The sequence below is a fragment of the Phocoena sinus genome, chromosome 20, assembly GCF_008692025.1.
Source record: "Phocoena sinus isolate mPhoSin1 chromosome 20, mPhoSin1.pri, whole genome shotgun sequence".
Taxonomy (NCBI): domain Eukaryota; kingdom Metazoa; phylum Chordata; class Mammalia; order Artiodactyla; family Phocoenidae; genus Phocoena; species Phocoena sinus.
The window spans coordinates 46,433,806-46,448,595 of record NC_045782.1 but is presented as its reverse complement, the minus strand read 5'-3'; the positions used below and the strand labels follow the sequence as shown (position 1 = coordinate 46,448,595).

At 53.9% G+C, this 14,790-nt stretch overlaps 1 protein-coding gene and 1 long non-coding RNA gene across 3 annotated transcripts in view; one reads left to right on the top strand and one right to left on the bottom strand.

Moving 5' to 3' along the window:
- Positions 1-353, bottom strand: part of CSNK1D (casein kinase 1 delta) — a 34,440-nt gene extending 34,087 nt beyond the window's left edge. Inside the window, 2 exon segments of the mRNA XM_032616009.1 lie at positions 130-157; positions 160-353. Of these exon segments, the coding sequence (XP_032471900.1) occupies positions 130-157; positions 160-207 (76 nt within the window). The 5' untranslated portion in view covers positions 208-353.
- Positions 354-746: 393 nt separating this feature from the next.
- Positions 747-6,280, top strand: LOC116745349. 2 transcript variants are annotated; one of them, XR_004347397.1, is made up of 4 exons: positions 747-863; positions 989-1,357; positions 2,394-2,518; positions 5,955-6,280. It is a non-coding gene; the product is annotated as an uncharacterized LOC116745349 (long non-coding RNA). The 2 variants fall into 2 exon arrangements; XR_004347396.1 differs by lacking the exon at positions 747-863 and having other exon boundaries at positions 870-1,357.
- The last annotated feature ends 8,510 nt before the right edge of the window (positions 6,281-14,790 follow it).

The window sequence follows — 14,790 nt, the reverse complement described above, 5'->3', positions numbered from 1 at the left end:
GGGATGCCCGGGGGCGGGGGCTTGGGTTGGGGCCGCCGGGGGCGGGGTCGCCGGGGAGGGGGCCGGAGCGGAACCGGGGCCGGGGGACGCCGGTTTGGGGCTGCCCATCCGCGGGGAAGGGCGCCTCACCGAGATAGATGTCTCCGAAGGAAGCCGCCTGCCGATCTTCCGGCCCAACCGGTACCTGTTCCCAACTCTGAGCTCCATGGCGGTGGCGGCGGCGCGACCTGTTCACTCCTGCCCTCCCGGCCGCTTCCTGGGTCTGAGCTCGGGGAGGCGGCGCCGCTGCTGCCGCTACTGCGGGTCCCGGCTGCCGGCTCCGCCCCCCTCACGGCCCCGCTTTCACCATCGCTTTCCAGCCGCCCCGCCGGTCCCAACGCCATCAATACGGGACGGATGGGACAGTCCGAGCGCCGCCCGCCCCTGCTCCGGCCCCTGCCCACCTCCGCTTGCCCTCTCCCCGCCGCGGATGGACTCGGATCTCCCGGGCCCTAAACCCCCTTCAGCTGCCGGAAGGAGCCACCGCCATCGCGCTGTGACGTCACTTCCCCTAGCAACCCGGTAGGGCGGGGCCGCGCTGACCGAGGGGCGGGGCCGCGGTTTTCGGCAACTGGCCGGCGGCGGGACCTCACAGCTCTAGGGGCGGGGCTAGGGCGGGGCCGGGGCCTCGAAAGACAGGCTGGGGAGGGGCGGGGCAGGGCGGGGCCGAGCAGGGCAGGGCACGGCAGGGCGGGGCGGGTGGGGCCGGGCCCCCCCCCCCGACCCCCGGCCCTCGCTCCCGCCCCCGCCCCCCGGCCCCCCGGCCCCCGCTCTGCAGCCCAGCGTTCTCTTTCATCCTCGCGACCCTCGGACGTCCAGGCCAGGTCAGACCTCCTTCTCTCCTTGCCCCCTGTTCCCCGCAGCAGTCCCGGGCCGATAGCCCCCTGCTTGGCCCCCTTCCGCATGCAGGACCCACGTGCTCTCGCAGGGTCTTCGTTTGTTCCCGCAGGTGTCTGGGAAGCCAGCGTCTCCTCGCGACAGGCCTGGGACAAGCATACAGGCAGTACCCTTTGCTGGAGGGAGAGAGGAGAGAGCTTGTCCCTCCAGGCCCCAGACCCGCACATTCGGGACTCTCCAAGAGGGGGCCGCCCTCCCTGCACCGGCGCCTGTGGGAAGTGACACAGGCCAGGCTACAGGGGACACAAGTGTGCACAGGTCTCTTGGGCTGGCCGAGACCTGCACTGTGCGGTTCCCTTCCCACCCTATGAGCTAAGTCCCGGGCCTACAGCACTCTCAAGCCTAGGACTGAAGGGAAGAGGCCGTCCTAGGGCCTGGTGCCAGACTGAAGGATGAGGGTGACACTACCACGTTTCAGAGGGTGAGGTCTACATTGCCTGCCTCTCCAGTTCCATTGCCTGGAGACTGGATCAATGTTTTCATCTAGTCTGTGTTGGGTCTTCAGAGAGGTGCCTGAACACAGAAGATGACTTTCGTGTCGGTGCTTCTCTAGGCCTATCTCCCACCCCAGCCAAAAAGAAAGAACCATAAAACAGGCTGTTAATACATATTTTTGGACAGCTAACAAACATACTGCTCTGAGCACAGGGGTTACACAGAGGTGTGGGTGAGATTAGCTGCCAGGGCCGCCATTCAGTATCATCTTCCCTGGTGCAGAGGAGGGAAAGTGCCTGGTCTCTCCATTCACAAGTCTTCCCTCTCCACTACTCAGGCCTCAGTAGTGCAGCCCCTGTTTTGAAAATAGTTGGAGGTCAGTTTGGGGGAGCGGGCATCAATTCCTGGAGCATTACATAGCAGTGTGAAGACAGAAGGAGAGGCTGCAAGGCAAACCGTGATCAGCTGCTAATGAGTGGTGGGCAATTAGGAGCACCCCATGTCCATGCACAGTGGTTAGCTCTAGTTTCTCAGTCTTAGGGTGTTGGGAAGATTTTGCCAAACTAGTAAACTAGCCTTGCTGGCAGAATATGCTAAGTGTCCAGTTTCCCCACAAGAGAAAGCCATGAGTGGAGGACTGGAAACAGAAAGGGGCTTGGCACCAGCTCCCTGGAAATACTGGACTGGAGACTTCCTTAGCTGTCCTGGGCTGATCGCTGGTCAGCAGTCCCCTACTGGGGCCTCGATGTCCTTTCTCAGAAAGAAGCTGCAACTCTTTGGGCTACCCCCAAGTCCCAGGGTTCTGCCTGCTTCTTTTTTTTTTCCTCAGAATTGGTCAGGATAATCACATAGTCATCCCTTGTGTGTGCCTCAGTTTCCCATTTGTGAAGCACCCTTGCAGGGCTAGGGCTTGTAGAGGCTGTAACTGTGACAGCTGCTTCCCCACTTCTGGCCGCAGGAGTGGGGTCCTGGTACACTCTCCAGAATTGCAATCCTCTCTGTGCTCACGTTTTGCTCTCTAGCCCTGCTCTTGTGTGACCTTGAGAAGGTGAAAGTCAGTGTCTTAGACCTGCCCTTGGAGCATGGTGTTAGGACCAGGAATAACGTGGCCAGAAGGCTGGCATGTGGCATGAAGACTCCCACATAGGTGAGTGTTCTTTTTGTTGGAAATGGCCTCATTAGTGTCCTGGTTCACACTGACTCCAAGCTGACACCAGCCTGCGCCTTGGCACATAGTAGGCACTCAGTAAACACTGGCTTCATGAATGACTCACATGGATGAACTCCCAGCTCCTAGCCCAGGCCATTTCCAAGCAGAACTGCCAGGCTCAGAGCCCCGCCTTTGCAGCCAGGGTGGGTTTCACCGCCCCCTCCAAGGCTCATGATTCTGCTTCCAGCAGGGACACTGGCTTGTGCCAGCTCCCCTCAAAACTCACATCACAACTTAGGATGCCCCAACTGGGCTGGGGGCCTATACACCCCTGCCCAGGGTCTTTTTATTTTAATCTGAAACCACAGAAGTCTTAACCAAAAGCCTGTGGGGTGGGGGCTGGAGGGCTGGAGGGCTGGAGGCCTTTCACCCAATCCCGTCCCTGCAGGCCCCTCCCCATTATCTGGACTCCCAGCCGGTCCCTGCTACCTCTTTCCATCCCTTGTGCATTGCTGTCAGGGTCCCACATCTCTCTCCACAGACCATCCCCACTCCACCTGGCATCACGGTTTTAATGCAGTTCCAAATACATGTCCCCTTTGCTTCAACCCAGACCTCCCTGACCTCCTGGGCGGGTGAGGAAGCTTCAGAGGGGAGGGGATGCCCAGGCCTTGTCCTCTGCCCTCATGTGAAAGCAGAGCGCAAAGGAGCAAGCTGAGACCGTGTGGTGTCCTGGTGTGCAGAGATTCCTGGGCTTGTGCCGTGTGTGATTGTGTGCCTGTGTGAGTTGGCTTTATAAAGACAGAGTTCACAAACCACACATTCACCCATTTAGAGCGTACAGTTCAATGGTTTTTAGTATATAGCAGCCATTGTCACAGTCAATTTTTTTTTTTTTTTTTTGCGTTACGCGGGCCTCTCAATGTTGTGGCCTCTCCTGTTGCGGAGCACAGGCTCCGGACGCGCAGGCTCAGCGGCCATGGCTCACGGGCCCAGCCGCTCCGCGGCATGTGGGATCCTCCCGGACCGGGGCACGAACCCGCGTCCCCTGCATCGGCAGGCGGACTCTCAACCACTGCGCCACCAGGGAAGCCCGTCACAGTCAATTTTACATTCTCATCACCCCAAAAAGAAGCCCGTACCCCACACCTATGCCCGAACGCCCCGTGCATGAACGAAGCCCTTGTGCTTTCTGAGGTCAGGCCAGAGCTGGCATCAGGCTGCAGAGGTTTGCATATTCCTGTCCCCTGAGAGCACACACCTCCCTTCTCCCATCCCGACCTCACCTCAACCCTCCAAGGGTTGTCAGACTCTTTGGGGGAGAGGGATAGATGCACACTCCAATCTCCAGAAACAAGAGGCATGTACATGTGCCCATGTCCTTGGAAGGACACCTGACCTGGTGCTGGGCAGGGGGTGGGAGCTGCTGTGGGTCCCCTGGCTGCGGTGTCTCATGGTGACCCCACACCTCACAGCCACTCCCTCTGCTCTCCTTCCTCCTCTGGCTGGCTACTCTGGCTTCCAGTAGTTTTTGCCCCTGAGCTCCCCTGACCCCTGCTGTGCATCCTTCAGCTACTGGCTGGTCCTGGTCACTTGTTCTTTTTCTGCCCCAGGTCACAGGTCACTGGCAAGAGCCAATTAATGGGTCAGGGGCCCGGGTCATTTGCAAATTGTGTCTACCTGTGGCTTCCCCTTGCCCAGAGCTTGGGGCAGCCCAGGGTCACCAAGGAGGGGCTTTGTGGCCCAGGCTCACTCCCTGGAGGGAAGGTCGCCCCCCCGTGACTACCATCCCCAGCTGGCTCCCACGTGAGCACCCAGGGGGTGAGTCTCCTCCTTTCTGCTCCTGCTACATGTTGACAAACCATAGGGATGCTAACTTGCATTGTTCCCTTAGAGATCATCAGTACATCATTGTGAGATGCAGAAATAGGCCCAGAGAGGCTATCCCATTCTAGATTTTCCAGGGCACCCACAATTTCAAATACTCTATGATTTTAGCAAAAGCCAACAGGGACTTCCCTGGTGACGCAGTGGTTAAGAATCCACCTGCCAATGCAGGGGACACGGGTTCAATCCCTGATCCAGGAAGATCCCACATACCGCAGAGCAAATAAGCCCATGCGCCACAACTACTGAGACTGCGCTCTAGAGCCCACAAGCCACAACTACTGAGTCCGCGTGCCTAGAGCCTGTGCTCTGCAACACGAGGAGCCACCGCAACACGAGGAGCCACCGCAATGAGAAGCCCGCGCACCGCAAGAGTAGTAGCCCCTGCTCGCCGCAACTAGAGAAAGCCTTGACACAGCAACAAAGACCCAACACAGCCAAAAAATAAATAAAATTAAAAAAAATAATAAATAAAAAATTTAGAAAACAAACAAAAAAACAAATATTGATGAAGATGTGGAGAAAAGGGAACCCCTGTACACTGTTGGTGGGAATGTAAATTGGTGCAGCCACTGTGGAGAACAGTATGGAGGTTTCTCAAAAAGCTAAAAATAGAACTACCATATGACCCAGCATTTCCACTCCTGGGTATATATTCAAAGAATACAAAAACACTAATTCAAAAAGATACATGGACCCCAATGTTCATAGCATTATTTACAATTGCCAAGATATGGAAGTAACCTAAGTGTCCATCAACAGATGAATGGACAAAGAAGATGTGGTATATATATATATATATATATATATATATATACACACATATACACACACACACACACACATATATATATATATATATATATATAAAATGGAATATCACTCAGCCATAAAAAAAGAATTAAATCTTGCCATTTGCAACAACATGGATGATTTGGAGGGTATCATGCTAAGTGAAATAAGTCAGACAGAGAAAGACAAATACTCTATGATATCACTTATATGTGGAATCTAAAAGATACAACAAAATAGTGAATACAACAAAAAAGAAACAGACTCACAGAAATAGAGAGTGAACTAGTGGTTACCAGTGGGGAGGGGGATACAAATGTAGGGGTAAGGGAGTAAGAAGTACAAACTATTATGTATAAAATAAGCTATAAGGATATATTATACAACACAGGGAATATAGGCAATATTTTATAATAACTACAAACGGAGTATAACTTTTAAAACTTGTGAATCACTATATTATACACTTGTAAAATATAGTATGTACATCAACTATACTTCGATAAAAAAGTTTTACCGTGCTCCCAATGCAGGGGACATGGGTTCAATCCCTGGTCGGGGAACTCAGATCCCACATGCTGCATGTCCAAAAAAAAAAAAGTTATGTTTACACTATACTATAGTCTATTAACTGTGCAAAGGTATTATGTCTTAAAAAAAAAAAAAAAACAACCCAGTGTATGTACCTTAATTTTAAAATAATCCTGGGATTTCCCTGGTGGAGCAGTGGTTAAGAATCTGTCTGCCAATGCAGGGGACATGGGTTCAAGCCCTGGTCTGGGAAGATCCCACATGCCGTGGAGCAACTAAGCCTGTGTGCCACAACTACTGAGTCTGTGCTCTAGAGCCCGTGAGCTGCAACTACCGAGCCCTTATGCCACAACTGCTGAAGCCTGCGCACCTAGAGCCCGTGCTCCGCAACAAGAGATGCCTCTGCAATGAGAAGCACGTGCACTGCAACGAAGAGTAGCCCCCACTCGCCACAACTAGAGAAAGCCCGCGTGCAGCAACGAAGACCCAACGCAACCAAAAATAAATAAATAAAATTTTAAAAATAATAAAATAAAATAATGCTTTTGGAAACTGGTGCCAATAGACTTTCTTGACACAGGGCACAGATGTTCAGTTTGTAAAAAATGCAATATCTGCAAAGCACAATAAAGCGAAGTGTGCCTGTACATACAATAGAATATTATTCAGCCTTTAAAAAGTAAGGAAATTCCAACAAGTGCTAAACATGGATGAACCTTGCAGACATTATACTAAGTGAAATAAGCTAGTCACAAAAGGACAAAGACTGATTCCACTTACGTGAGGTCTGGAGCAGGCAAATTCATGGAGACAGAAAGTCGAGGAGAAGTTACCAGGGGAGCAGGAGGGGACTGGGGAGTTAATGTTTAATGGGAACAGAGTTTCCGTTTAAGAAGATGAAAAGGGTCTGGAGATGGACCGTGGTGATGGTTACACAACAACATGAATGTACTTAATGCCATCGAACTGTACATTTAACGGTTAAAATGGCAATTGTATGTTATGTATATTTTAACACAATTTTTTAAAAATCCATGGATTGAAAAAGAGAGAGAGGGGAGGAGAGGCAGTGGAGCAGCTGGTGTAGAGCTTTCTGTCCTAAATGGTTTGGCAGCAGGTGACTTGGGACCCTTCCTCCTAGAAGACTTGCCCTCCCCTCCCGTCAGCATCCGCTCTTTCTTGAGGCCTCCATGACTCTGATGGCTCCATTTATCTTGCTTTCCTCGCCCAGGTGCCAAGAGCTTCAGACAGCTGCAACAGTACTGTGCTGTCTGCCTGGGTCTTGGTTGTTTGTTTGTGTCTTGACTCTGTAACCTAGAATGTGGATGAGGCCACAGGTGCGGTGGAGATGGTGCTGGGAAGGTGCCGGGTGGGCCAGCCTGGGGCAGCAGCCATCCCAGAGCAGCTACTAGTCCAGGGCGGGATGATGGCTTTGTCCTCACCCCTGGCTGGGGGGGTGGGCACAGATGTCGAGGTCAGCATCCTCTTCCACCAGACCTGGCACCAACAAACTGACAAAGGAAGGGGACACGGACCACAACCCAGGAGTCAAAGAGGAAGATCTTCCAGAGGAGGCTGTGCAAACATCCCACCCCTCTGACCCAACAGAGAAACCCATGCTCATACACTTGAACACACACACACACACACACACACACACACACACACACACATCAGTGTGCTCTCTTGCAGAGAGGACTCCCTGCAACTGAACTATAAAAATGTCAGCCAGTGAACTGAAGGAGAGGCAGCTGTCAATGAACACCTAGATGTCCAGGTAGAAGCAACACCTCATATCACAGAGGGAAAATGCGAGGAGATGCAAAGCACACAGGAAAAATGAGAGGCTTAGACCTCAGTTGTGGATGGAGTCCCAAAGGAGCAAAAGCAACAGGTGGTTAGTGTGACCAGGACCATTGGACAGATATAATAGAACATCTCCAGGAAGATCCAGGGATGTAGACATGCGAGGCCCAGAGAGCTCCAGGCAGGAGGCCAAGACAGGCCCCGCCCGGGCCCATCCTGATAAATCTCCTAAACCCCACAGGTAAGGAAGAGATTTTCAAAGCTTCATTGAGAAAGCGGTTGCTGACAAAGGAGAAAGATTCAGACTGACATTGGGCTCCTTGTGTGACCCGAAGCCTGCAGAGGCTGGGGAAAAGCATCTTTGGACAGCCTAGACTGCTCCCTGGACTCATGTGCCGGCACCTGAGTTGGACACGCTGAGCCCAGCCAGGAAGGGGCCCAGAGAGGCCTCCTAGTAACCAAGAATGAGACAGAACCCAGTTCTCAGGGCAGAGAAGTAAAGGGACCAGGAGAGCAGTGGTGAGCTGTCTTCCCCCACCTCCTATCTGTACGTATGCATGTGTACACGCCCACACACAGAGATGTGTACAATGTGCATGCTTGCATGTGTGCACGTGTACATATGTATGTGTGCACTCACATGTGCGTATATGCACACCACATGCACAGATGCACTTGTGAGTTCATGTGCATACATGCATGCACATCTGTGCACAGACACACATGCAGATGTGTGCCCAGAAACACATGTGCACATACATGTGGTTTGTGTGCATATACTTGCATGTATGCTGACATGTAGTGAAAAATAGGTAGTGATAATCTCTCTGGAACTGGGGGAAGTAAGTGTTGAATAAAGATCCTTGATATGGAAGGGGCTGCTGCCAGGAAGTCTATCAGTAGGCTAGCGCTAAAAGATCGGAAGTTGGGGATAGGGAGTCAGGGGACAGAATCCTTCCTGAGGTCTCATGATAGGTGGGCAGGAGGCAAGAAAACAGGAATCAATTTTCTGTAGATTTCATCTTGTTATGGGGGGGGAAGGTGAGGAGTGCATCTTGGTGGGAAAAATAGTTTGTGTCTTGTTTTCAAATAACAGCAGAAAAAAACTGCTTATTAACATCAGGAAGGGGAAGGAACATCAGGGATGAATGCAAAGTGCTGCGGGGCTTCCAGAGCAGCAGCAGAGCACACGGGGTGGAGATCCCATGTAGGGAGAGGAAGGAGCAGGGAGGGCTGGGCCGTGGCTGGGCATCCTGAACCTGGGGGCCTGGGCAGGGAGCAGTTACAGCTTTCTCCCGACCATCCTGAGCCTGCCCTGAGAAAACTGCCCTTCCAGGCCTGATGGGTTTCCTGGGCGGTCCATGGTTTCTGGTCTCTTCATTTATTAAAATCCAAGTCCCTGGTAGGTAGCTTCCAGAGATCCTGGGTCCAGCCTCTCACTAGCCCAGGTCAAGTGCAGCTCCCAGGGGCTGGAGGGGACGGTCCCTTCATCTCCTGATCCTGCTTTTTTACCCTAGTGTCGGAGCCGGAGGAAGGATAAGGAAAGTGGGCAAACTTCTGGACCCTCAGCGCCCTCTGTGGGGCTCTCCCATGGGGCTGGGTATGCCCCGCCCTGCCGACCGACCTTCTCCTAGGCCCCTGCAGGGAGCCAGTGCTTCTTGCCCAGCAGGTGCCCACCCTGGAGTGGGGCACCCTGGAGTCCCCAGCCCCACACCTTCCAGGTACCCACGTTCAGCCCTAGATACTTTGGGATCAAATAGGTACAGACTGTCTCAGTCAGGCTGGGATGGGTAAGCCTCATAACAAATAGCTCCTCGAACCCAAGGACTGAAAACAAGAGTTTTTGTCTTGCGTACGCCCCACATCCATCGTGGCTGGGAGGCGACTCTGCTTATTGGTCACTCATGGGCCCAGAGAGATGAAGCAGCTGGCCCCTCAGATGTTGAAGGAAGAGAGAGCACCTGGAGGGGCTTCTGTCGGTTGGCAGGGGTGGGAATGTACTTCTGCACACAATTCACTGTGACCCCTCCCCACCCAAGGGCCTGACATGCGGACTGAGAGCTGGGAACTCTCTCAGGAGTTGGTCCCAAGCCCTATTCCTGGACAGGAAGCAGATCCCTGCAGCCTCTTTTGGAGTCTGAGGGCAGCACCCCTTTGGCCCCCCCAACCCTGCCCTGGCATGAGTGGAAGGATCTCTGGTGGTAGCCCCTCCCGCAGGAGGCCTTTCTCCTGGCCTCTCACCTCTGCCTCTGGCCACGAGCCCGAGCCCCACCCCTCTCTGTCCATCGTTCTCTCCAGAGCCTGCTCTCAGCACCCCCCACCCACTTTTAGAACTTTGCTTGCTGTTACTGAAAGGCATGTCTTCTCTCCCAACAGCCTCCCCGTGGAAACAGGAAGAGACTCTGGGGTTAGGGAGTGATTCCAGGCCCAGCACAGGGCCTGTGGGGACCATAGCAGGACCTGCCTCAGGGGACACAGACCAGGCCCACTCTACCTGTGCTTTGGGCCTGAGCCCTCCAGCTGCGTCCTCAGCTCCTGACTTTCCAGGGGCAACTCTGGAAGCACAGTGCCTTCCAGGCTGTGCACCGGGATTCTTTTCTCACCTCAGCCCAGGGCCGGGCCCCACCTCAGGAGCCTTCGGCTCCCATCCAGGAGCAGTCAGGACCATGCCCACCCCTTGCCACCAGTACTAATGATCATCCCACTTAATTAACAAAATTGTCCCAGTGAGTCCTTTTCTGGGGGATTGAGAATGCATGAGCCAACCATCGGGAAGTGAACAAGGACTGTGGAGCTCCCGGACAGGCTCCAGGTGGACACAGGGGACCGTGGGGCTGTGGTCTGCGGCTCTGGCGGCTTGTACGTGCACGTGAGTGTTTCCCACACAGCTAGTACCCAGCCACTGGCCGAGGAAAACTCCAGGAAATGCTGGGGACACCCAGGGCCCTGGCCAGACAGAGTACCCGTGGGACTTGGCCGAGCAGCCTTCCAGGCTCTGGGTGCTCCGTGCCAACCCCATGACTCATCGGGTAGAGGCATGCAGCCCCGACCCACTCCAGGAGGGAAATGGAAGTGAGTTCATGCCCCCAACCAAGTTCCCAGGCACAGGCCAGACTGGGGTGGAGGCCAGAGTTGGGCTAGGATTCCAGCACCGACAGGCGTTTGCTGCAAAGGCAGCCACTAGCCATGCATGACTCTTTAGCTTAATTAAAATGAAGTAAAAGTAAAGACCTACTTCCTCAGTCTCACTAGACACGTTCTACATGCTCAGTGATGCCTGGATTGGACAGCACAGAACAGAGTATTTCCATCATCCCAGAGAGCTCTCTTGGGCAGGGCTGCTGGAGACCAGGGGTCTCAACTGGGGTGGGGGTGTGGAGGGGCATTTGGCAATGTTGGGTTTTCACAATCGGGGGTCACTGGCATCTCGTGGGTGGAGGGCAGGGATGCTCTCAACGTCCTACAGTGCACAGGGTGCCCCCCCGACAGAGAATGATCCGGCCCCCAGTATCGTTGGGGCCAAGGTGGAGACCCCCTTGTCTTGGATGGAGCCCGGTGCGTGATTAGCGTCTCTGCCTACTGGATAGAGGCTTTGGTGAGCCTGATTCCCAGACAGGTCTTTTACCTCCGTCAGGTGAGGGTGTGAGCTTGGAGGAGGCCAGGTAGATGGATGGCTCTGCTGTGCCAGCCCCCAGGGCAGTGCTAAAGAACATCCACAAGTCTGAGTATTGCCTGTCCCTCTGTAAGGCAGGGGATCTGACATTTAGAGTCCTGAGTCTCAGAGCTGCAGGGGCAGGGGGCCAGGGCCCACTCGAGAGGCTACTGGCCACCTGGGCTAGGTACAAGTCAGGTCTTTGGTCTTTGTGTTACCAGGCCCAGCTCGGGAGCGCCCCACCCTGCCCCAGCCCCCCAGGAGGGCAGAGGCTCTGTTGCACAGCCCCAGGAGGTCCTCAGTACTTAGACTGGACAGACAGAGGGCCCGCAGGGACTGAGGCAGTCTCGCTCTGAAAGCAAGTCAACACTGAACTTTGAGCCCAAACTCCCCACCCCCTCTTTGTGGTTCCCTGTTTACTTTCCAGCCTCAGGGAGCTGGTTTCCAGCCTGAATCCCTGGCTCAGGAGGGACCGGTAAAGAGCAGATGCTTGGGACTTCCCTGGTGGCGCAGTGGTTAAGAATACGCCTGCCAATGCAGGGAACATGGGTTCGAGCCCTGGTCTGGGAAGATCCCACATGCCACAGAGCAACTAAGCCTGCGAGCCACAGCTACTGAGCCTGTGTGCCACAGCTACTGAAGCCCGTGTGCTTACAGCCCGTGCTCCGCAGCAAGAGAAGTCAGCGCAATGAGAAGCCCACACACTGCAATGAAGAGTAGCCCCTGCTCGCCGCAACTAGAGAAAGCCCACATTCAGCAATGAAGACCCAACGCAGCCAAAAAATAAATAAATTTAAAACAAAAGAAAAAAAGAGCAGGTGCTTTCTGGAGCTTGCCCTACTGTCACCTATGGTCAGTGGATGCAAGAGGGCCCCAAAGTGGTCCCAAGCCCTATTCCTGGACAGGAAGCAGATCCCTGCAGCCTCTTTTGGAGTCTGAGGGCAGCACCCCTTTGGCCCCCCCAACACTGCCCTGGCATGAGTGGAAGGATCTCTGGTGGTAGCCCCTCCCGCAGGAGGCCTTTCTCCTGGCCTCTCACCTCTGCCTCTGGCCATGAGCCCGAGCCCCACCCCTCTCTGTCCACCGTCCTCTCCTGCAGGCAGGGTGGGGGTATCCTCTAGTCAGGGTCTAGACCTGCTCCTGCCCCTCCTCGCCCGCAGAGCTCCCTAGAGAGCCCCTTCTCCTGGCCCTGGGGATGGGCAGGGCTATAGATGCCATCCCAGGAGCCAGAGACAGCAGCCTGTGGGCAGGGAGTGATGCCCACACGGCTGGGGCACCTGTGGTTCTGGCCCGGCCAGAAGGAAGTTGGGGTGATCTCCACATCCCCCTCTCTGATGGGCTGCAGCTGTTGGCCTGTCTCTGGTCTCGGGTGGTCTCACCTTTCTCGTGGCCACCCTGTGTGCCCTGCAGCCAGGCCAGCTGGGAGAGCCCAGACCCCTCACCCGCTGACCTCTGCATCTCCAGTTGTGCTGCGCTACTGGGCAGTGAGTCACCGGGCCGAGCTTCTGCCCCAGGTGGGCAGGGCCTCTACAGGTGCCACCCAGTGAGCTGGCAGCCATAGGCACTTCCATAACACCCCTTCCCCTGGGGGCCTCACACACCTGGAAGGTCCCGTGGTAAAGTCCCTGACGGGGAGGGGGCTGGGGCCTCTGACAGCAGAGAGACCCTGCAGCAGCCTGCTCCAGCCAGGACACCCCACCATCTCAGCTGGCAGAGGGCATCTGGTTGAGTGACCCAGCCCTGCCCAGCCCGAACGAAGCCTGTTCCCTCAGGAGGCGTCCAGGCGGGGTGCCCTGGGCGCTGGGGCAGGAGCTGAGGATTCCGGGGTCAGATCAAGGCTAGACTTAGAATGCTCTCAAATGGGGCTCATGACACCTGTCTGGGAGCATGGGGCAAGGGTGGAGGGGGGCTGTGCTACAGGGTCTTGCAGTGCGCAGGACGCACAAACACTGGGAAAGGTCAGCCGTTACCGTTGTTGAAAACAATCTCGGTGACATGGAGAGAGGGATGGGCTGGCAAAGGCAGCTGACTCAAGACCAGCTCTGCTCCAACTAAGCATGGATTCCAGAAATGCAGTTTAATTCCAAGCCAACCCAAAGAAACAAGAAGGAGAAAACACAAAAAGAAATTTAAAAGGGCAGAGATCAATGGAGGAGGGAGAGAGAGGGAAGAGCGGAGACGAACAAAACCCAATGCTGGTTCGTTGGAAGAACAATCACATGAAAACACTCTGGCAAAAGGAAGAAGGAAAAAGCAAGTCACTGCAAATAAAACATACAGAGAGGAAATAACTGCAGACACAGCACAGATTTTACATAATAGAATGAGGAACACTTATAAACTAATAAAACTGAAAACATAAATGAAATAGATAAATTCCTGGAAAAATATAAAATGACAAAAAGAAGGTCAAAATGAAGTAATAAACAGGAATAGACTAAAAAGTGGTTGTCCAAGCCCTGTCCTCCCCCAGCCTGGAGCCCGGGCTTTATGAGTGAGTCCCACCCTGATTCCAGGGACCAGTTAATTCCTGTCTCGGACAAAATGTTCCAGAAAGTGTAAGAGAGTGGGATGTGTCCAGCTCACTGCGTTTGGCTCCGAAGCAGACAAGTGGGAAGAGAATATGAGAGACCCATTTCACTCATGAACTTGGGTACAAAACATCTGAAATAAAACCCTATCATAGGGGACTTCCCTGGCAGTCCAGTGGTTAAGAATCCGTGCTTCCTCTGCAGGGGGCACAGATTCGATCCCTGGTCGGGGAACTAGCTAGGTTCCCACAGGCCACGAGGTGTGGCCAAAAAAAAAAAAAAAAGAACCATTACAAGTGAGAAATAGACCTCATGGTCTGGGTTTCTCTAGTTTAACATCAAACACAGCAATGCAATTCATCCCATACATAAAGGAGAAAGATCCTATGATTAAGTTGATAGGTACAGAAAAGCGTTTGACGTGTGTCTTGAATACGACGGATTTAGTCTTATTTTGTTACTGATTAAAAAGCTCTCAGCACAGTAGAAACAGAAGAGCGTTTCCTTCACCTGGTGGGGGTTACACCCCCAAGCCTACAGCACTGGTGGGTGCAAAGGAGAGTGTGCTGTGGCTCAGACCAAGACCAGGATGAGCTGCTGGGTGACACCCATGTTCCCCATAGTCCCAGAGGCTACAAGATCCGGTAATCGTGCTCGGCTATCGACTGAATGTTGGTCCCCCCCATTTCCTCTGTTGAAACCCCCAGTGTGATGGTGTGAGGAGGTGGGGCCTTTGGGAGGTGATCAGGCCATGAGAGCAGAGTCCCTGATGGGCTTTTCTGAGAAGAGGCCTGAGAGCTCACTCTCACTCTCTGCTCTCCACTGTATGATGACACGAGAAGACACCTCTGCAAGTCAGGAAGCAGCTCCCACCAGATGCCAGATCTGCCGGCGCCTTGACCTGGGATGTCCAGCCTCCAGGCTATGAGAAATACATGTTTGTTATTTAAGCCACCCAGTCTATGTGCTCTGTTATAGCAGCCTGAACTAAGGCATGCTTCTAGGTATTTACCCAACGGAGTTAAAAACCTATATCCACACAAAAACCTTCATGCAAATATTTAGAGCAG